Below are 23,076 nucleotides of genomic sequence, written 5' to 3' on the forward strand. Positions count from 1 at the left end.
AGCAACACATACAACAAACACACCTGGATACTGGTCCTAATCCCGTACAGACACAAAAACCCAAACACCTGCCAATCTACACATACAACACAGATACACCGCAACACAAACTGCCACACAGAAAACATCCCAGGCATTGGAAATTACCTGTACGGATAGAGCAAGCCAGTGCACGCAACCCACTATCTGCAAGCCAACCCACACAGACGCCAGTTTCCCCTGGTTCTGGACCTATCCTATCATTCTTCCTTCACTAACCAACCCAGTCCACTTTCTTGCAGAGCTGCGTGAGCGCTTGGAGACTGCCCTTGAGTGGCATCGGTGCACGGTATAAATCAACATAACATAACATGACTAAGCCAGCATTTGAGTTATGCGTGTGAATCTTCTGGTTCTTTGCTCATTTTCTTCCTGCTGGCTTCCTTCTGTGGTGTTTGTTTTTGTCCTGCTTTATCTGCACACTGAGGCCGTTAGGCGTGATGCGTATTACAAGACATAAATAAATATATATAAAAATAAAACGGAGACAATGAGAAAACTTAAATTGCTATGTCAAATGACAGGGCATGGGAGCCTGGTTAGCTTGAAACCAACAGCTACCAGGAGCTACTTTTGGCTCCTACTGCCAACTGGTGCCGTCCCAACATGTAAATGTGACATTAACTTTGAGTATTTGAGAACGCTAATGAAGCATTAGAACACATCTAATACACGTTTGTGTTGCACATTTAAACAATGGTTCATACAAAATGGACAGAAAGTTAAAGTAGCATCTCTGGTAGCTTCTAGGTCCCCTGCGGTAGCTCCTGACTACAGGGTGATGCCCAACAGACAGGAGCTGGTATTAGCTCCTGCTCATTGAATGTCAATTTCGAACCCTGTGACTGTGTGAAGCTCTATAGAGCATGAGAAGTTATTACGGTTCTGTGCTTTGAAGAGACAACCCAGAAGTGAGAGTAAAAACTCCTGCGCTATTAAATATATGTCCTCAGCGATCCCGAACCGGCAAAGCCACTGTATGTATTGGGCTGAATGTTAAAAGACATTTGTACCGCGCACTATCACCACCGGAGTGGTCCCTTCGCGCTCTGGCGGTTCTGGAAGAGGAGGGGAGGTTGAGTTAGGAGCAGGTGGGAAAAGTGCAAGAGAGCAGTGATGTGCTGTTGGCGGCCTCAGCCCGGTGGGTCCGTTGTCTGGGCCTGGGGTGTTTGCGGCCGGTAGTCGTCGTGTACTGTTGTGCAAGGCTATGTGTGTTTTTGTTATGTTGTTGCAATGTAGTGAAGTATGTGCGGTTTGTTGTGCTGTAGGTTTGGTTGTGTTTGGTTTGGAGTTTGAGAGGTGTATGCAGAAAGGGAAGATGTTAGTAGGGTTGGTTAATTTGCGCGTCTATCTTGAATTGAAAGGCTCGGGTTGCGTAGTCTCCCCTGTTGCGGCTCTGTCCTGATCTGGGTCTGACTGGCATACAAGTTCCTTACTCCTTTAGCTTCCGCCTCTAATATGCTCACTCATAGCTCCCCTTATCCTCCAGTCATGCTCCAGTGGCCAATGCACCTGCCAATGACATCCGCTCAGGTAGTGGGGTGATTGCCAATATCTCGAAAATTCTGCATCAATGTGGTACCTGGCGGTATTAGATTGAGGGGTGGGTGAAGTGTCAGTGGGATTGTCTGGGTAAGTTGACTCAGTCTCCGTGCGTGCCGCCTGTGTTCCTGTCTATCCGGTGTCACCCGTCCATTTGCCGTGGGCTTTACTCTCCCGGGTCAGGGATGTCTGTGTCTTTTCGTTTTTAGTTATCCTTTATTCCAGTTTTGGTTTCCAGGTTTTAGCTGTGGTGTTATAGAGCCAGGTTTTTATGATTTCCTGAATTTTAGGTGATCTTCAGTGTTTCTTATTTCCTTTTGGATGTCGTTCCAGGTTTTTGTGGCTAAGTGGTGGAAGGAGGTGCCTCCAAGTTTTTTCTTGAGGTATGGTTTGAGTTCCAGGTGGATTTCGTTGCTCGATCGGAGGGGTCTCGTTGGTTTGTAGAGTGTTATTTTCTTTTGTAGGAATTCTGCTCCTTCACCGCGGATTGCCCTGTGCGTTATGCACATTGTTTTGAAGGTGATGCAATGTTTTACTGGGAGCCAGTGTAGTGTTTTTAGTGCTGGAGTGATGTGTTCTCTTCTGGCTAGTTTGAGGAGTGGTCTTGCTGCTGCATTTTGGATCCGTTGCAGTTTCTTCAGGAGGTATTCTGGTATTCCGAGGTAGAGGCTGTTTGCATAGTCTATTTTAGACATGATAAGGGCGACGATAGTGAGTGTTTTGTGCGCGAAGGAGAGGAAAGGTAGAATTCTTCTTGTCACCTGCAGGAGGAAAAAGCATTTCTTCACTGTTGCATTTATTTGTGGCTCCAGAGTTAGGTTGTTGTCCATTAGGACTCCCAGATTGTACACTACCTTCAACGGTGTTGGTGCGTTTCCCATTTCCGTAGGCCATGTGATGGTGGTTTTGTTCTCTTGGTCTTTGGATACAATCATGATTTCTGTCTTTCCTGGGTTGATTTTCAGGTTGTTGGCATCCATCCAGTCGAAGACTTCTTTTAGACAGTCTGTTAGGTTTGAATGGTCGGCATCGGTGTCTTTGATTTTGTAGATGATCTGAGTGTCATCTGCGTAGTTGTAACATGTAATGTTGTATTTTTTGAAGATTCTGATGACCGGAGTTTTGTAGATGTTGAAATATAGTGGAGATAGTGAGGATCCTTGTGGTACCTCACAATTGTTGACTCGTGGAGTGGATTTGAAAGGTTTTATCCATACGGTTTCTGTTGTCTGCTAGGAATGATTTGGTCCAGCGTAGTGCTGTGTCTGTTATGCCTATGTTTTCTAGTCGTTTGGTCAGGGTGTCGTGGCTAACTGTCAAAGGCTGCGGAGAGGTCGAGCAGAATAAGGGCTGAAGTAGTGTTTGAGTCTGTGTTAGTTTTGAGGTCGTCCCAGATGGATAGTAGTGCTGTTTCTGTTCCTCTCGCTGGTCTGAAACCGATTTGAGCTTGGTCCAGCAGGTGGTGTTTTTCCACGTGTTCTTGGGTTAGTTTATATACGTAGGTTTCTAGAAGTTTCGCTGGGTAGGAGATGTTAGAGATCGGCCTGTAGTTGGAGGTCATCTATGTCACCACTTGTGTTTTTTAAGAGTGGCTTGCTGTATGCCGATTTGAAGATCTTCGGTACAGTCCCTGTTGATAGTGATAGATTTAGAAGGTTTCTGTAGTGTTCTGCTGGCGTTCCTTGCGCAAGGATTGATTTGTAGATGTCTGGGGACATGGGTCCATGGGTGATCCCGCTTTCTTGCTTTGTTTAACCAGCATTGCAAATGCCTCTGCTGATATTTCAGGGAAGCTTTGGAGTTTGTGTTGTGGTTCCGAGTTGGGTTTGTTGGGTTGTATGTTGTGGTTGGTTGGTCGCTTTCGTATGGTTTGACAGATGTCGTTGATTTTTTTTTTTGAAGTGATCTGCTAGGTCGTTGCATAGTTTTTCTGAGGGGGTTGGGGTGTTATCACAGCCTGGTGGGTTTTTCATTTCTTCAATGATGCTAAACGTTTCTTTTTGTGTGTTGGTGGCATTGTTGATTCTGTCATCGTAATGCTTTTCTTTGCCCTTTGAATGTCATTCTTGTAAGCACAGATTTATTTCTGGTACAGTGTTTTTTTCCTTGGGTTGTATTCTTTCCTCCATTCTAATTCCATCTTTCTGTGTTCCTTTTTCATGTCACTTAATAGTGGGGTGAACCATTTTGCCAGTGCTCTTTTTTGATGGGGTGAATGGTTTTTCTGGGGCGATCTTGTCTATCGTATCTGCGATCAATTTGTGCAGTATCTCTGCTGTTCCGTCTAGGTCAGCTAGCTCCACTTCTGTAGTTGAGGGTTTCGTTTGTTCCAGTTGTTCGAATAGGTTGCTTTTTTTTACGTGTTTCCAGTTTCTTTTGGTGGTGGTTGTGAGTTTCGGGTGTTGGATGTAGGTTTGGGTAGGCAGAGTGATCACGAATGGGATGAGGAGATGGTCGCTCCATAGTATTTGTATCGGAGGTGCTGTGGTGTTTAGTTTTTCTTTGGCGAAAATTGCGTCTAGGGTGTGTCCTGCTGAGTGCGTTGCTCCTTTGACTAGTTGTCGTAGTTTCATGGTGTTGAGTTGTTCAATTAGTGAGTTTTGGGAGTTGGCGTGGCTGTCTTCAAACCAGATGTTGAAGTCCCACAGGATGATTAGGTGTTCGTGTTTGATGGCTAAATTGGTGATGGCTTCTATGAAGTTATCGACGAATGTTGCATCATATGTTGGTGGTCTGTATACCAGGATGAATGTGATGTTGGTTTTTGGGCTCGCTGTTTGGTGTATTACCATGGTTTCACAGTTGAGGATGTTGAGTGGTTCGTCAGTTTTTATTTTCATGTGTTCTTTGAATGCTATAGCGATGCCACCTCCTTATTTGTTTTTTCTGTTTATTTGTAGGCATTTGAAGTCTGTCGGAAGGCAGCTTTGGAGTGTGATTTTGTAGATGTCGTCCAGCCATGTTTCTGTTATGAACAGGATGTCAATGCCGTTGTCGTCGAGTAGGTCGAAGATCGCTATTGAGTGTTTTGACATGGATCTTGCGTTTATTAGATTGCAGTGAAGTTTGGAGGTGTTTGGTTTGGGTTTTGTCGAGGTCGTCTTCCGTTCGGTGTTCAGGTTTCGTTCTCGGTCGGCCACTTGTTGGGCTGTGGGGTTTGGGGTGTCAGCGTCTTCGAATAGTAGTTCTAGGTTTTGTCTTGGGTTTTTTTGGGTTTTCATTGGGTTCGTCTTCCGGGGGTTGTGGTTGTTGATTGGAAGTTCCTCTTGCTTTGGTGATGTAGGGGGTTATTGGGTCGGTTGTCTGTTTTTGTTTGTTTTGGTCATCCTTCTTTTACTTGCTAGTGTTAGGTTGATTGATGTTGCTGCTTCTAATGTTGGGTTGGACTGCCGTGGTGGCCAGTTGTCTGCGAGGTATGGAGTTAGGTAGAGGGATTTTTCTCTTCTCTCGGTTTGTGTTCCTGCCTGTGGGGGTCCAGTCTACGGTTGTTCTGGGTTGCTGTTCTGGCGTGTTTGTTCTTTCATCTCTTGGTCTTTTTCTCGGAATTGGTCGTTTGCGCGGCATCGTAGGATTGAGAATTGTTTAGTCTTTGTTTGGTTACGTCTAGTCGGTCCTGCTTTGGTCTGGTTGTCTTGTGGTGTAGTGGCTGGTGAGGGGTTGTCCGCTACTAGTTTGCGCTCTGTTTGTGGGTGGTATTCCGGCTGGAGTTGACGACTCGTGCAGTCGTTGTTCTAGGAGGGCAAGGGGGTGGTAGGGTTATTAAGTTGGGTGTTATCGGTGGCTGTCTTTACTGTCCGTCTCCCTAAGTGCGGTTCACTGTGTGGGCTGGAATGGAATCCGCTGGTTGGAGGTTGGCCTAGACGGGCGTAGCTTGGACTTTCGCCTTGAGATGCGGGAGGCCCTAGTCAGAGTGACCCACCACCTTAATTTGCTGGTGGCTTCAGTCTCACTTGAGAGTTTGCTAGATGTGCAAGTGAGCTAGATTTGAGATACCTGTGAAGTGGGAGAGGGGCTAATCAAGTTTGATATACCTGTAGTGGGAGGGAGGCCTATTAGTGCAGTCTGGAGGTCACACAATACTATTTGGGCACAGAGGCCCTGCTATCAATGCTGTTTGGGATCACAGTGCAATTTGGGCACGGGCCATGCTAAGTTTGAGACACCTGGATATTGGGAGAGAGGCCTAACAATGCAGTTTGGAGGTCACACAATGCAACTTGGGCACGGGGGCCCTGCTATCAATGCAGTTTGGGATCACACAATGCAATTCGGTCACAGAAGCCTTGCTAAGCTTGAGACACCTGTGCAGTGGGGGAGAGGCCCAACAATGCAGTTTGGAGATCACACAGTGCAATTTGGGCCCGGGGGGCCTGCTATCAATGCAGTTTGGGGACACAATGCAAATTGGGCACGGAGGCCCTGCTAGGTTTGAGACACCTGTATAGTGGAAGAGAGGCCTAACAATGCAATTTGGGATCACACAATGCAACTTGGGCACAGAAGCCCTGCTAAGTTTGAGACACCTGTGTCATGGGAGAGAGGCCTAACCATGCAGTTTGGAGATCACATAGTGTGAATTGGGCACAGAGGCCCTGCTATCAATGCAGTTTGGGATCACACAATGCAATTTGGGCGCGGAGGCCCTGCTAAGTTTGAGACACCTGCATAGTGGGAGAGAGGCCTAATAGTGCAGTTTGGGATCACACAATGCAATTTGGGCGCGGAGGCCCTGCTAAGTTTGAGACACCTGCATAGTGGGAGAGAGGCCTAATAGTGCAGTTTGGGATCACACAGTGCAACTTGGGCGTGGAGGCCCTGCTAAATTTGAGACACCTGTATAGTGGGAGAGGCGCCTAACAATGCAGTTTGAGATCACACAATGCAACTTGGGCACAGAAGCCTTGCTAAGTTTGAGACACCTGTGTCGTGGGAGAGAGGCCTAACCATGCAGTTTGGAGATCACACAATGCAATGTGGGCACGGAGGCCCTGCTGTCAATGCAGTTTGGGATCACACAATGCAATTTGGGCACGGAGGCCCTGCTAAGTTTGAGACACCTGTATAGTGGGAGAGGGGCCTAATAGCGCAGTTTGGGATAACAATGCAATTTGGGCACAGAGGCCCTGCTAGATTTGAGACGCCTGTATAGCGGGAGAGAGGCCTACCAATGCAGTTTTGGATCACACAATGCAATTTGGGCACAGAGGCCCTGCTAAGTTTGAGACACCTGTATAGTGGGAGAGAGGCCTAACAATGCAGTTTGGGATCACACAATGCAATGTGGGCACAGAGGCCCTGCTAAGTTTGAGACACCTGTATAGTGGGAGAGAGGCCTACCAATGCAGTTTTGGATCACACAATACAATTTGGGCACAGAGGCCCTGCTAAGTGTGAGACACCTGTATAGTGGGAGAGAGGCCTAACAATGCAGTTTGGGATCACATAATGCAATGTGGGCACGGAGGCCCTGCTATTAATGCAGTTTGGGATCACACAATGCAATTTGGGCGCGGAGGCCCTGCTAAGTTTGAGACACCTGTATAGTGGGAGAGAGGCCTAATAGTGCAGTTTGGGATAACAATGCAATTTGGGCACGGAGGCCCTGCTAGATTTGAGACGCCTGTATAGCGGGAGAGAGGCCTAACAATGCAGTTTTGGATCACAATGCAATTTGGGCACGGAGGCCCTGCTAAGTTTGAGACACCTGTATAGTGGGAGAGAGGGCTAACAGTGCAGTTTGGGATCACACAGTGCAATTTGGGCACGGCGGCCCTGCTAAGTTTGAGACACCTGTATAGTGGGAGAGAGGCCTACCAAAGCCGTTTGGGATCACACAATGCAATGTGGGCACGGAGGCCCTGTATCAATGCCGTTTGGGATCACACAATGTAATTTGGGCACGGAGGCCCTAAGTTTGAGACACCTGTATAGTGGGAGAGAGGCCTAACAATGCAGTTTGGGATCACACAATGCAATGTGGGCACGGAGGCCCTGCTAAGTTTGAGACACCTGTATAGTGGGAGAGAGGCCTAACAATGCAGTTTGGGATCACACAATGCAATTTGGGCGCGGAGGCCCTGCTAAGTTTGAGACGCCTGTATAGCGGGAGAGAGGCCTAATAGTGCAGTTTGGGATGACACCATGCAATTTGGGCACAGAGGCCCTGCTAGATTTGAGACACCTGTATAGTGGGAGAGAGGCCTAACAGTGCAGTTTGGGATCACACAGTGCAATTTGGGCACGGAGGCCCTGCTGTCAATGCAGTTTGGGATCACACAATGCAATTTGGACACGGAGGCTCTGCTAAATTTGAGACACCTGCATAGTGGGAGAGAGGCCTAACAATGCAGTTTGGGATCACACAATGCAATGTGAGCACGGAGGCCCTGCTATCAATGCCGTTTGGGATCACACAATGCAATGTGGGCACGGAAGCCCTGCTATCACTGCGGTTTGGGATCACACAATGCAAGTAAGGGCTGTAAGGGAAGCCATTGGGGGAGTGGTTTAAAATGGCATGCCATAGCATTTTCAGTGCAAAATGCATGTTGTTTTCCGACAGCAGCAAAGTAAATTAAACCCTATGTTTCTACAGGTGTATTTTGAGACTGGAACTGTGAATTGGTGTATAATCTTTTCATAGTTTACAGAGAATAATTCAACATTCGGCCTCTAAAAGCCATTGTGCTATAAAAAAAAATAAAAAAAAAATTCAGAGTACAATCAAACCATTTTGCAGGGATGTGATGGAGATTAGTCCGTCCACAATTCCTTTCCCCAGGAAATTATGGCAATTTAAATGACCATTGAAATCAGTTGAATAAAATCACTATGAAAAAAAATTACCCTATATTAAATGTACTCCAAAAGTTAAGTAAGATTTGTGGTTTAGTTCCGAGCCCTTCAGAGAATTAGATATTCATGTTCATATGATTTGACTGAACTAATATTTTATATGCACCAAAATTAATGCACAATTCTCCAAGTCAAGTCTACAGATTCCAGTTTGTATTTTGCATGCATGCCTACACGAAAATCCAACAGGTGTATATATATGTTACCTTGTACTCAGTGCTTCAAATAAGATTGTGAAGTGGGATTGTCTTATTGCCTGGTTTTGAAAATAATTTTTATGGAGTAAAACTATATGCCCAATTCCCAATGGGGAAACTGCTTGTACTTGTATAGTGTCTCCTGACATAAGCTATTGTGTTGAATCGCTGTATGTGGGAGTCCCTTCCGGGGAGCACAATCAGAGAGACCGGCGCATAATGGTGCATGCAGCAGTGGAGAGTAAAGTATGGTGTAGATATTTGGAGGAATAGGGAGAATAGATAAGAGACTGGAGAAATATTCAGTTGACAAGGCTTTGTATGCAGTTGGAGAGAGTATCTTGTGGAACTCTGCTGTATCCTGTGGTGTACAGTGCAAAGAAGTGATTACAGGAGTAATACAACGCTGAGCCATAGGCTGTCTGGATTTATTTGCTCAGTTAAGCTAGTGTGTAACGAACACCCAGGGGTACTGGATGCAAGATGGCATAACACATTTTGTGGGGCCCATTAGGGAATCAAGGACACAGCCCAAGTAGATCGAACGGATACATATATCCTTGATGCCCATCAGAAGATTAGGACTCTACAATGCCCCTCATGCATCCTACTTGAGTCAAGCGCACTATGCCTATGCTTGCGGGATAACGAAGCTCCATGTGAATCCAGATAATTATATAATTGTTCTTTTAGAACACGCTTAATACCGCAGACCAGTTTCTAAGCCTAAGACTGGGATTCAAACCTGTGTTGCTATGAGTTGTCTTGCTTCCAAGACACACACGTTGCACCTGAGCCATCCTCCCGGCGCTTAGATGACTAAGTTACCAGAAATGACTGCATAAAACCCAAACACACTGAACAGTCTATGCAAAACAAAGCTCTCATATTTGTAGAACGAAGTGTGATAGATGATGCAAGAAGAGGGTTAAAAGTACAGATCCATTGAGTTGATGGTTCAACAGAGGCTGAGATTGTTTGACGTTCATGGACCTGGAGAAAACTGGCATAAGGGGTCCTGGTTTCTTAGGCTAAGTAATCATGTGAGTCCGTAATAGACGAAGAAAGGGCTAGAGTGAGGAAGAGGAGTAGGTGATGGGTGGGTCCACAGGGCAAAAGGACAGAAAGGGAAAGGTTAAAAATAGGCAAGGGAGGACAGACAGGAAGCAGTGAATGATATGTATTGCTCAAGCGGCTGCTAGGAAGAAATAGGTGTCAGATGGGACAAACTTCCAGAACAGCCAGGACTTGAGCATTCCTGAAGAGGTGGTCCTCTATACAGCAGATATAAAGTGGAGAGGAGTTCAGTGTTTTTACTGAGAAGGAAGAGCTACTGATTTAGGTGCATAGGGATTTATACTGATGCAGAGGCTGATTTGAGGGTTCTCTTAGGTGTGCACAGAGTGATCTTCTCTTCCAAGTATTCAGGACCTTTGCTGTGCAAAGCGTAGTGAGTGATGGACACTACCTTGAAGGTGACTCAGCAGGCGATCTGGAGCCAATAGTGCAGGTGATATGTGTTCCCTCGATCCCAAGAGTAAGATCAGTCTTTCTGCTATATTCTCGATTCTCTGTAGCTTGGCCAGATGAGAGGAGGGAGCCGCATGTTGGCATAATCCAGGCGAGAAGATGATTGTAATGATTGCGGATATTCTGTGTGGAAAATGCAAAGGATGTGGGTGTGAAGGAAATCGGTATTCACCAGAGTTGATGTAGAGAGTAAGAAAAAGATTAGAATCGATAAAACATGCACACATTTTTACTTTATTATATGGGAAGGGGGCGGGGGGTGCTAGAAAGAGAAGCCAAGGTGTAGGTTGAGGGAACAAATAGGTCTTTACGCATCGCGTTTGTCCCACCACCCCTCCCCCAGGGTGAAGATGTGATTAGATGCCACTCCAAGGTCAACCTCGGAAAGGCATGATGCAAGGTCAACAGGTCAACTGAAGGGCAGGAAGAATCATTATGGATTTTGAAGGTGATATGGGGGTCAGCATAGTCATAACAAGGTCAGATAGAGCTAATTAAATCTGGCAGTGAACCGAGATAGGGGTTGAAGAGCGGGGGCAAGAGTTGGGCTCCGTCGGGCACCCTGTGTTGAACACAGTGAAGAGCCGATGTGAATGGAAACAGGAGTCTGATTTGTGAACTATTGGAGACGAAGTAGGCGATTGAATTGGGGGCTAAATCTCAAATTCCAATGGTGTGTAACCCCCGTCATGAGGATCCGCTTGAAGCCCAAAGCCAAGTAAAACTCTTGGTATGAATCGGACCTAGCTACCCTTAAACGAGTGTGCAGGGTGGCTGAGAGGAAACAGCGGGCTTCTTTCACATCCTCTGACAAACGGGCCTGCTGCCTGCTCCAAAGGCAATACCGGCTCCTTGCCCAAACTAAGAAGAGAGCCCACATCCAAGCCCGCGTCACAGCAGCATCTAACAACACGGCTGACCTCTTTACAATCTGCAGGGAGTTGGCCTAGCCTGCTGCAGTTTCTACCTCTGTCACCTCCCAGGCCCTTTGCACGGCCCTTGCCTCATTTAATCTAAAAAACCCAGGACACCCTGTCCTCCCTCTCGTCGTCCTCTTCCCCCTTCTCCATCTGCTAACTCTGACCCTCCTGCAGCCACCCCGCCCCTCCCTCTTTCTTTCCTGTTTTCTACCCCGACGATTTCTAGACAAATCCGATCTATGAAAGTCTCGTCAAAACAGGTTCTTCCCTGTTCACCTAAAACCATCAAGGACCACATCGACACCCTGGCTCCTACTCTGGTCGACCTCTGCAACCTCTCCTTTGCCTCTGGAACCATCCACTCCCCTCTGAAGCACTCTCTTGTGCACCCTCTTCTCAAAAAACCCACAGCCGAACCCCTCTTGCCTGGCTAACTATCGCCTAATCTCCATCACTCCTATACTGGGCAAACTCCTGGAAAAGCTGGCCATCTCCCAGCTTAATCTTCATACCGATTCTGTTGGTTGTCTCCACGACGATCAGTCTTGATTTAGAGCTGCCAGAATCACGGTAACTCCTCTCCTGAACTTTCGTGAAGACCTGCTCTCCAACCTTGACTATCATCCCTTCTGTCCTCATCCTACTCAATCTCTCTTCTGCCTTTCACACGGTCAACCATGCCATCGTGCTCAACCGTCGCCATGTTAATCTGGGTATAAACGATCAGGCCCTGGTCTGGCTGACCTCTTTTCCTCTCTGATCGACCCTGCCAGGTCTAAATTGGGTCTTTCCTTTCATCTATCTCACTCTCTACTTGTGGTGTTCTCCAGGGGTCTAACCTCTCTCCCTGGCTTTTCAACCCTGCAATACCTGGCACCCCTTGCCCACACCATAGCCACTCTCTGCTCCAATTTTCAGTGCTACGCGGATGACTCCGCTCGTTTTCGGCTTCCCTCTGCCACCTCTTCGTCTTCTCTCATCTCGGACTGTTATCCAGGAGTGGTGTGCCGCCAATGATCTCTGCCTTAATGCCAGTAAGACTGAGATTCTCCTCATCGGCACACATGCACCCTCCTTTCCCGTCACTCTCTGGCCTGCCTCCATTGGCCCTCTTCCTGCTCCCACATGCAAGGCTAAGAACCTCTGTGTCATCTTCGACTCAACACTCCTTTTCTCCTCACATCTCTGATGTCTCCAAGTAATCAAACTACTAATTGCACCTTCTCAGAGGTATTCTTCCTTTCCTCTCCTTCCCCCAGAAGCTTACCGTCTCTAGAGCTCTGGTTCTCTCTAGGCTGGACTACTGTAACTGCCTCTTCCTAAATCTGCCTGCCTCTACTCTCAGCCCTCTGTAAAGCATCCAGTAAAGGACTGCAAGACTTTTTCTTTGCCTCAAGCCCTGCGATCGTATCTCTCCAGCCCTGAAATCTCTTCATTGGCTCTCAGTGGCTGCAAGGATTAAATTCAAGACCCTTTGCATTGTCCACAAGGCTTTCTGGGGCCTGGGTCCAAAATACCTTCAACTCTCCCTCCGTAAATAACTTCCCACTTGAGCCCTTCGCTCCTCCACCTCCCTCAGGGTCAGTCGCTTCTCCAATCAATGAGTTGGGAGTAGATCTCTCCCCTTGGCTGGGGTCTCCCTCTGGAACAGCCTCCCTGCCACTCTGAAACTTGGAGACCCATGTCCGGTTCAGGAAGCATCTCAAGACCTTCCTCTTTGCTTCTGCCTTTGCTCTTCCTCTTGCCTGCTGATCTTTCTGCATTACTGTGCACCTGGTTATCCTCTGATTTCGAACCCAGGTCCCTGCGCACCCAGCCACACACCTGCACAGCCACCTGGCAACCCGTGCACTTGGGTCTGTATTCTGTAACCCTACAGTCCCCTTACTTGCACTTATCAGATACCCCTTGTCTGCGCTTTAAACCTTGCACTTGCTGACTGCACTTCCAGTTTTGTTTTTCCCTCGCTCAGCACTTTCCACCTCTCCTCTCTCTTGCACCCCCCGTTCCCTCTCCCCTGCACTAGCGCGTTCTCAATTTCACTGGACCTATTAAGATCGTTGTTTTGTCCTCCCTTGTTCCCCTCCCTTGCCTCATCACGCTCTGAAACACTTGTGTATGAGCGCGATACAAATAAAATATATCATGAAAATGGAATGATGGACCATGTCAAATGCTGTAGAGCTATCAAGTAGGTTATACCAGATGGAGACCAAACAAGACTCAGTTCCTTGGAAAGGTCTAAAGTATGACTTTGCCCCATCAAGGATATTGTTAGATTCTGGAAAAAGGCATGATTGAGAGTAAGCCACCCGGTCAGCTAGTTTGGCAAAGTAGCACTTGTTAGAAATGTGTCGGAAGTAGTTCAAATCAACTGGGTTAATTTTTTCTAGAAGAAGTGGCTCAGTGGACATAGGTTTAAAGTCTGAGGGGAAAATGCCAGTGGCGAATGATGAGTTGAGGATGGAGAGGGCAAGATGTACAGCACAGGTACTAGCGAAAATCTTTTAGCAAGGTAGGGTGGGAAAGTCGGTTACCTTAAAGACAAAAGCTTCAAGAAGTTTGAGGAGGGGAGCAGAGAGAAGGAGAAGAAAAGAGGTGGATGAAGGGGGAACAGACAAGGTGGTAGAGACAGGGGGAACATTTCTTTTAATAAAATAGTGTTGGTTCCATCCTATGACCTTATTGAAAAAGGGATTAGATATAGCGTTGCAGAGGAGTGTTGTGTGTGTGTGTGTGTGGAGGGGTATTAGAAGCACAAGCGGGAGATCTGAATCCCACAATTCATTTGAAAGGTTCTGTAGAGGGGTCAAAAACTTTGTTCATCCTGTCCGTGTGGAGGGATTTTTTGGATTTGCAGACTTCGTCCCTGTAAAGCTCAAGTTCAGTGAAGTAAGCAAATCCGTTTGCTGCTGACATGTTAGCTAGACATCTACGTTCCAGAGACCGATTATAGGCTTTTGTTAGCTTAAATCGGGTGGAGAACCATCTAACTGAGTGATCTTTCCTGTGATTAATGAAGGCTTTGACAGATGATAGTGTGTTGAAGGCTTCGGAAAGCCAGCTGTCGAAGGTGGGCAAGGAAATTTCTATGTCAGAGCTAAAGAAGGCAGGGATTGTAGAAGATTTGAAAGGTCAGGGACCACCTTGATTATATTCCATTTGCTGGGAAAATGTTTATGACCACAGGCCAGGTCGGGACTGGGGTTCACACAAGAGGTAAGATCAAAGAAAAGGCAAAGCGGTCTGACCATATGCGAGTGAGAGGTGGGAAGGTGGCTGGAGGACACAAAGATTGCATTTAATGTATGTCCAGCAGAATGTGTAGGGGCTGAGACTAGCTGTGTACGTTGCATAGGTTCCAGAGTAAGAAATGAGTTTGTCAAAGGGCTCTCATAGGCATGTCAAACCAAATTTTTAAGTAACCCAAGACTGTTAAGAGAGGGCGAGAGATCAGGATCTATTGGGGTCTATAGATGACAAGGAACAAGTAGGAGGAGCTGGCTGGGCGTATGATTTAACTAGTAAAGCTTTTGCGGTCTAGTGTAATGAGGGGGGAGACTTTTTGGGAGGCAGAGATAGAATCCTTGTGGAGTATGGCAATGCCGCCTCCTCTGCTAGCGTGGTTTTGGACTATGAGTTTGTATCCTGAGTGAATGCTTTGGTGAGACCAGTAGGAAATCCCAAGAGAAACATTTTGGTGATAAACCCGAGAGGTTATGTTGACATTTTTTGTCTTTCTACACTTTGCCATCTTATATCGCTCACATAAACCTTAACAATGCAGGCACTTTGAAAAGTTGTTTTTTGAAGTGTGCTCGTGACCAGAGGCTGAACAAGACCTGGGATCACTGTACAACTTAGATGCCAACATATGATCAAGCAGGGATTTCTCCCTTAAGCACAGTTTAGCCTATGGAAGGGCATCTTTCTGTTAGATAAAAATATCATAATTCAGGGTGACTCTTAAGTTTTCGCCGAAACAGCACAGTTCAACTTAAGGCAAGGCATCTGGTTCTTAGATAAAACATGACAGTCAGGGTGATTCCTTTACACCGTTCAGCTTATCTCCTTTGAATAGGTCATCAAGTGATGGGTGCTGGTGGAAAGAACCCTTCCCTATTCTTGTTTAAACATGTATATTGCTTCTGCTGCTTTTGTGTACAAATATGGCTTTGAAAAATAAACCATGGCTTACTTGAGTGTGTAGCAGTTTCTCTAAAAGTAAATGTCCTTCACACAGAAAATTGCAGAGAGAATTGAATTTTGTAAGTTATGGGCAGTGTAAGAGTGCAGAAGCAGGACGTTGGCACAGTGGTGGCATGTTTGTTGGCAAAAACATATGGAAAATAAAGGAAAAAACCCTATAACTCCCTAAAACAAAAAAGGGGGTTCCCTGCCTGAAATCAAACATTAAGCACTTGGTCAGAATGTCAGTCAAAATAGTCGACCGTCCTGTGTCAAAACATCCATTTCCAACCCTCACACTTCTAGCTAATAAAGGGTTAAAGGGACTTCCTAGTCCAGACGAATGATTCCCTTCCACTGAGAAATGTCCAATTCTACGTGGAAACCTCAACTGCGTGAATGGCGCCCTTCTCCACGTTTCAGTTCTCCTCCAAAAGGCCAATATAAAGTTCCAGATTCAAAGTAAAAGTTAAAAGGTTCATCACAAAGATGCCTAGGCAACACCATGGTGAATGACTCCCTTTCCCTGGTCACAGTATTTGCAATGCAAACAGGTTTCTCCTCTCCTAGCCCTCCGCAAAAGTTTACAGTGCCAAGAGCACATTTTTTACTTTCTTGGCTTCTCGGGGCTCTCAACACCACAGGGAATGACTCCCTTCCCCTGGTTACAATGTTAGCAGTGCCAAGAGGACACTGCTTTCTTGGATTATCTGGGTTCTCACAAACAGCACCAGGCAGAATTCCCCTGGTTACAATGTTCGCAATACACAGTTCATCAGCTTCTAATCATCCCCAGCCTGCCTGGTGTACTCTCCTGCCAGGCACTGGGTCATTCTTTCTTCAACCAACTTGGTCAAGGATAATATTTTATCTTCCCCTTATTTGCTCTTCCACCAGCCCACCTTGTTCGCCCTTCACCCAGGTACTGTGCCTTTGAAGAATGCCGAATTATGGATTCTCTGCATGGGTGCAGATCCCAGATCCGCTTTTCTCCTGTGGGATTTTCTTCTCCCTAGCTTTTGTTTACTCTCCTGCCAAGCACTAGGTTTGGGCAGGTTCCAAGGTAACAAGAACCTACTTTAAAGAAAAAAAAAAAAACATTTTTATTGATTTTTAACAGTGTAATTTACAGACTCTTATATAAGTTGCATGAAAATGTAAAGGTAATTGTGTCTGCCGATCTGGTCCTGGTAGATCAGATGCATATGGCTTACAGCACCTACTGAACACTATATGCAGACAAATGACCTGGCCATAAATATTAATAAATCTAAAATTATACGGATTTGGGGGGGCGTGGCCTGAGCTCATGCTGTGAGGAGTGCTAGCTCGGAGCTCCTGCCTAGATCCTGAAATGATTCTAAAGCTGACCCATAAATAAGCTAACTTCGTTAAAGATAAGCGCACCGGAGGGTGAAGCAACCGAATCTATAACCCCAGGGCTGAATGTACTGAAAAATCGGAGCGCAGAGAGGGAGGAAGGAGGCGGCAAAGAGGGGCCCGCCGGCATCCAACATGGCTGGCGCGACCGCGATCAGGCTTTGAACGGGAGGAGCGGCTGAAGCGACCAACAGTGCAAGCTGCCGCTGCACACTGCGACACATTAGACGGCGCCTGTGAAGTATGCCGGACTCCTTGGGGCCCGATACCACGGCTGCACAGCCCCCCTGCGTACCAGAGCGGGCCGGGGTAAGCAAGCGGCAGAAAGTGCAAGACGCACTGGGACGGCGGACCAGGAGCGACTGCGAGACGTTCCGGACACAGGCAACGCACCACCGGTGGCCCGCTATAGGAGGCCAACAGCAAGAAGAGGCGGACGGCTCGATTGGACCTTGTGCCGTCCACACAGTACTTCGCAGCCCGCCGTGAGTCCCTGCAAGCACTGGATGACGGAGGGAGAAAGCCGCCCAGTGCGAAGAACGCCTGGCGCAGGCTGAGACACGTGCACACCTGACAACACCAGGAACGGTCGAAGAAGAGACCCAGCGGGACCCCACAGGTACGGAAGGTACTCTGAGGCTTTTTATGGGCTGAGGAAGCACTCTGGCTAAACTTTAAAAAGCTGGCCCAGGTGAAGGGGCTGGACTACGAAACCAGGGCACATTAACCCCCCCCCCCCATACAGCCCCCAAGCAGACAAATGAAGGCTACGGACTGGGCCCCAGTGAAGGCAGAGAGACGCTATAACGCACAGGCAATAGCTGAGGCACTATCCCTGGGGCCCTGCACACGCGGGAGCAACACAGGGTGGACCTGGCGTGCTGCGCTGATCCAACAAGAATAACACGACGGCCCGCTGCGGTACGGTGAGGAAACAATCCAGGCCCAGTGTCAGGGCGCAGCTAAATTAAACTCCAGTGCACCAACCAATATCACCAAACTGTCACAGGTGCGGATGGCCTGAGGGACAATAACTAAAAGCACGCGAACCAAGGCAAGCGCTTGATTACTCCAATCTGAGGGACCCGCACGTGGGAAAGACAGTGGTGCACCAACAGTGCTGGGAAAAACAGACGCTACACAGACCGGAGCGTAGGGTAGTAAGCCCCACTACGCTGCGGCGAGCCCACACAACCCAGACCCTGTGGCGGGGCAACATCAATGAAGCACTAACCAACAGTGCCAAGCTCTCACAGGTCGCGGAACGCTTGAGATACAATAATCAAAAAGCGTGCAAACAATGAGACAAAAAAAAGAGGTACTGGACTGCATTAATCTGAGTGACCCCCCTCACAGAAAGGACAGTGGTGCACTGAAGGCGCCGGGCAATCCAGGCACGTGAAGGGAAGCGCCCCCAATTCAGCACGATCCTCCCCGCAATGAGAGACAATAAGGGACTCTCCCGTAGTGGGAATAAGGCCAAGACAGAGTGCGGGTGAGCGTAAGTGGGAGTTTATCCAAGAATAAGGCATGCAAAGAACTCTGCAACCTACGAGAGCGCTCTGCCTGACAATAGCAAAGACAGGCGTATTTCTAATACAAAAAACGTCATCACCACCTAAACACTATAGGGGGCACAAGTCAATTGGGATTGGGTGGCGTCGACTAACTATAGGTGTTGCTGCAGCGGGGTTGGTCCTGGCAGGACGACGTCACTGGTCAGCCTCGTGGGTTGGGTTGGGCCTGGCAGGCCGGCTTGAGGTCATCCGTGCGGTGTTGATGTGCTGGGGCAGCCTGTGACAATGACGAATACCTTTCCTGTCTCATTTGCCCTAGGCCATGCACACTGCAGTTATTCAGAAAATGACATTTAAGTTCATTAATAAATCGCTTCTGCAGCTTATCTTATAAAATAAACACAACACATGAGGAATGCACCTCGTGAGAGGTCTGGTGGTTGTCGGTTGGGGTGAGATTTACCTGTGTCCTATTGACCGGTATTTTAGGTCGCGGGACGGGGCTCTGGGGCCTGGGCCGAATGATACATGTCTGTCTGCTGCGTTAGAAGTTATTATATAGATGGGTCTCTGTGTCTTGTCTCAATGATGGGGGTCGTCCTTACACGGGGTCAGGATTCTTGGGGGGTTCGTGGGATTTATGAGAGGGTGCTGGTAGATCAGTGGGTTCATCCGTGGGTTTATTACCGTGCTGTAAATAACACAGGTGGCGGGCTGTGGCCTTGGTTGCGGCGCCGGGGCCTCTGACTCTCTGAAGTAACGCCAGCTTGGTTGGGGGAGGTGAGGGAGCGCGGCACAAGTCTTAGCTTTTTTATCTGGCAGGCTTGGTGGGGTGGGAGAGGGAATGGCCTTGCATATATCCACAAAGGTATTTTCCTCGTGCGTTGCTGATCAGTAAATGCAGAAGTTCTATACTGTTCTGCCTTATTTTGACGTTATTTAGACACATATATATATACTTCAATTTCGTTACACATTTCTTTAATACAGTCGGTTCCAGTACCTTTTCATTACCTAACATTATATTCACTACATTGTGTGCGTATTGTATGTACATTAGACGTTATACGAGGGATATCTAGGTTATGGCCTACAGAGATTGATGCTCGCCGCTTTGGGTGAATTAAAAACATATATGAGTTCAAGTTTCTACATACTATTGAAAAACACTTTTACAGATATAGGTTACACGTTTGGTCAACATCTTTCTCCGTGGTTATAGCAGCATTAGTCCAGACCTGGAGGGATATCATATAACGTTACATTTTTATGGCTTATTCACATTTTAAACAGAGGTAGTTCATTGATACCAATACTTGAATTGTTTTCTACCTTCTTCAGATAGTGATGCTTCAGCTTTTTTTCCTCGCTACCCCGGCCTTGCGGTCCGGGTCATACGGGGTGCAATATCACATTGTTACTAATATAATGTTGCCGTGTTGGCATCTCGGGTTTAGCTCATCTCCGACTTTCTCATGGGAACGCACTCGCAGCGGATCTGTCAGGGCTGCTGAGGCGACAGAGATGCATGAAAGGCCCTCCAAAGGTGGGGGCCTCGTTACAGTGTGCTGAACTCACACCATGTTTGCTAGGCAAGATGGCGTCTAGGCCTAACTTAATTTTTGGTAAATGTAAAGACAGGGTGCGTGTGGGCAATGTCGTCGGCGGGTGAACCCTCCTCCACCTGGGCCCGGGTGGCATGAGGGGGCGCCCACCGAGTCATGGTCCCCGCCTGGGGAGGAAGCTGTAGGTGAGGAGGGCCTGGCGGCCATTGCTCCCCTACATTTCCCCCCTTTCGTTACTTAAAGTAACGAATTTCTTTAGCTCTTCCAATCTTCTACATTCTTGTTCCTCTAACACTGCACCATCCCATGCAGGGGTTCCTTTTATAGGCATCCATGCTCTGCACACCCCCCTTAAGCTCTCACCTCTCCTAGCATACTCGTCTGGTGTACATGTTAAATATATACAGTCGCCAGTTTCTTCCAGATCTACCCAGACCTCCTCATACCATTCCAGTTCTACGTCTCGTGGTTCTTTGATAGTGGTGTGCCATAGTTTATCTACTATGTACTTATCACGGCACATAGGCACTAACTGATATCTGGGGGTGTTGTCTGCTCCTGTCTGCACATGTACTTCTTGTGTTGCTTTAATTGTGCCACCGGAGTTGCCCATTGTCACCATCATCATTGCGCCGTTAGGAACTGCATTAGCACAACATCGGAGGCCCACCTGGCACAGGCAGAACATCACAAGGATGATCACCACTATTGGTATCAGGAACTTCATTGTCACTCCAAGCCATGAGGGAACCCAAGAGAAGATATTGTCGAACCACGAGCTATCCTCAGCTCCACCTTCCATTTTCATCTTCTCGCCCAGGTTATGTACTGCTTCAATAACGTGGGACAGGGACCCATTTTCTGCGTCTTCGGAAGGTACGAACGTGCAGCACGCACTTCCAATTTTTCGGCAAACACCTCCATCGATTGCTGTTAACAGGTCTAGAACATACCTGTTCTGCATGGTCATTAATCGCAGAGCTCGTAGTTCCACCTTTATTATGTTAAACCCTTCTTCAGTGTCATTGGCCAACTGGATCAGTTCCCACCGTGTGATCTGGAGCCATTTTGCATTTGCTCTTGCTTGGACACTTGATACTAGCGAAGCAAAGAATGTTTCCACGGAGCTGAACAGGCGATACCTGTCTGGGATCTGTGCCAATAAATCAGATGATGCTTGTGATATGTAGTTCGAGGCTCGCTTGTTCCTTGAGAGCTCTTCTCCCTTCCCTCCGGAGGACAGGACATAAAGGTGCGCTTGTGTAGTTGGAGAAGCTGCATTCTGGTTCAAGCCTTCTTTCATCATGTTACTTCTGTCAATATGACTTTCTGGAATCACCATTAGTGTTGAGTGCAAAGTGGCCATTGAGCAGCTACCACTCCATGATTGGGGAAGATGCAGGTACGCCTTGTTTCCGCATACCCAGTAGGTGTCCATTAGTGCTGCTGTCCCTTTTTTCATATCTGGGATGGTGAGAGTTTTGTTACAGTTCTTGTTCGTTCCCATTGCCATTTTTCCTTCTCCCTTGAAACATAGTTCGTTTTGTATTTCACTTTGTAGCTTGAAGGGTTTCTCCATCGCTGTTACCCATGTTAGTTTAGGGATGTGTTCTTTCCATATTGGCAAGCACGTTCTTTCCATCCACCGCAACTTGTCCGGTTGGACACCTTTCAGTGCTTCTGCCTTGCACAGCACTTCTTCGTCTTTCCATTTGCTTTCGGAAAACAGTGTCCCTTGTATTGCAAAGAAAGGTTCTTTAAGACAGATCACTCCAGACGTTTGCGAATAGCACGTTTTGTTGTTCTGTAGCATTCTGAAAGAGACATCGTGTGCTTGGAAAGTGTTCTTTATTCTACACAGCGTGAGATGAAGGAGACATTGGGCATCCACAATGGGCAATTCTCGTGGCAACAATACTTTAGGTGTGCCTGATGCATGGGGGATAAGTGAGCAGACATAACAGCTCTCATTGGTTGTCTGTTTGGCTGTTGTGCTCATATCTGCATACCATTTATTTGCTTGGTGAGGGTGTCGTGGGTCTTCCATTTTGTCTAACCCTAGCCCATAATACTCATCATACCCTTTTCCACCAGTCTCTCTTCTCCGCCTACTTTTCTCCCTTCTTCTGTACCTTCTCGTTATAGTGGGTGAAGAACCAGGCCCCCCTTCCTCCCTCCCACCCCCATTTTCTAATTCTTCATATAGGGACTTGTGTTCTGTCATCATAATCACTTTTCCATCCTCCTTAATAAACAAGAGATCGTTGTTTGAAATTGGGGCGGGAGGGATCGTGCGGTTGTTGTATGTTCCAGGTTGGGACATTGTGTCATTGTTTAAATTTTTGGTTCTTGATTGTGACAGGACAGCAGTGGGTGGTGTAGTATAGTAACCCCACACAAAGTGTGATCCATCCCAGATCAAGAAATCACCTTCTTTGATACCTACAGTCGGAATTGTTTTCGTTCCAGGGGCAAGGGTGGTGTTGTTCCCCCCTCCCCCCTCGTTCATCTCGGTAGAGATGAACGCTATAACCCAGTGTAATACCAGACAAAACATTGAGATGAAGAACACGATAGCACACATTGATAAACCACATTCAAATGAATATGTTAATCTAGCCACTAACATTTCTCTAAATCTAACATATCTATTAGTTGCAGGCTGCCCATTCGACGCCATGATAAATCCTGTTTGAGACACAAGAGTTTATTAAATACAAACATGTAAACATTTCCACGTTGTAACGTTTCGGTGATAAAATATAGGGTTGGGTGAGGGAGGGGGTGTGTTGACAGACAAGGTAGCCTTTCAAGCATCATTATTCGTACCTTACTATATATATATATATAAATAATAAAAAAAAAAAAAAAAACATGACAGTTTAAAAACAACAATAATAAAAAAACTTCTTAAAGAGCACAGGAGGGGAAAAAGAACCCCACGAAAAACTTTCAAAAATTGTAATAAAAAGAAAATTTCCATATACATATGTACATGTTTTAGTCCAGGACATTTGTTGCGCGCTAAATGTGTTCACTGTTCATCTCATAATGCACACAAAATTCCAATCATTCATTCCGCACAACTTCATCGTCCGCCGTTGCCTGTGCCTCGTCCTGCACCTCACTCTCCGCAGCGCTGTAAGCTTTACGTACATCTGTCAGATGCACCCAATATCGCAGGCCCTTAACCTTTACTGCTGTAGGCGTGCAAAACACTACCTCATAGGGGCCATGGAAACGTGGTGCGTTCCACCTCCGCACAAAACTTCTAACATATATAAGGTCACCAGGCATTAGCTGTAGTGGTTTTTCAGGCAACCTGTTTGGTTCAGTCGCGTTT

At 47.0% G+C, this 23,076-nt stretch overlaps 1 protein-coding gene across 3 annotated transcripts in view; it reads right to left on the reverse strand.

The window, feature by feature from the left end:
* MKLN1 (muskelin 1) overlaps positions 1 to 23,076 on the reverse strand; it is a 1,341,339-nt gene that overhangs the window by 1,096,033 nt on the left and 222,230 nt on the right. Inside the window, exon 5 of one of the 3 annotated variants that reach the window (XM_069629632.1) lies at positions 18,090 to 22,421. The exons of the other annotated variants lie outside the window; for them this stretch is intronic. Within the exon in view, the coding sequence (XP_069485733.1) occupies positions 19,948 to 22,421 (2,474 nt within the window). The 3' untranslated portion in view covers positions 18,090 to 19,947. Of the gene's footprint in view, positions 1 to 18,089; positions 22,422 to 23,076 lie in introns of those variants that run through there. 3 annotated transcript variants of the gene reach the window in all.

This window comes from Ambystoma mexicanum, chromosome 12, assembly GCF_040938575.1.
Source record: "Ambystoma mexicanum isolate Mex_15411 chromosome 12, UKY_AmexF1_1, whole genome shotgun sequence".
In the NCBI taxonomy this organism is placed as follows: domain Eukaryota; kingdom Metazoa; phylum Chordata; class Amphibia; order Caudata; family Ambystomatidae; genus Ambystoma; species Ambystoma mexicanum.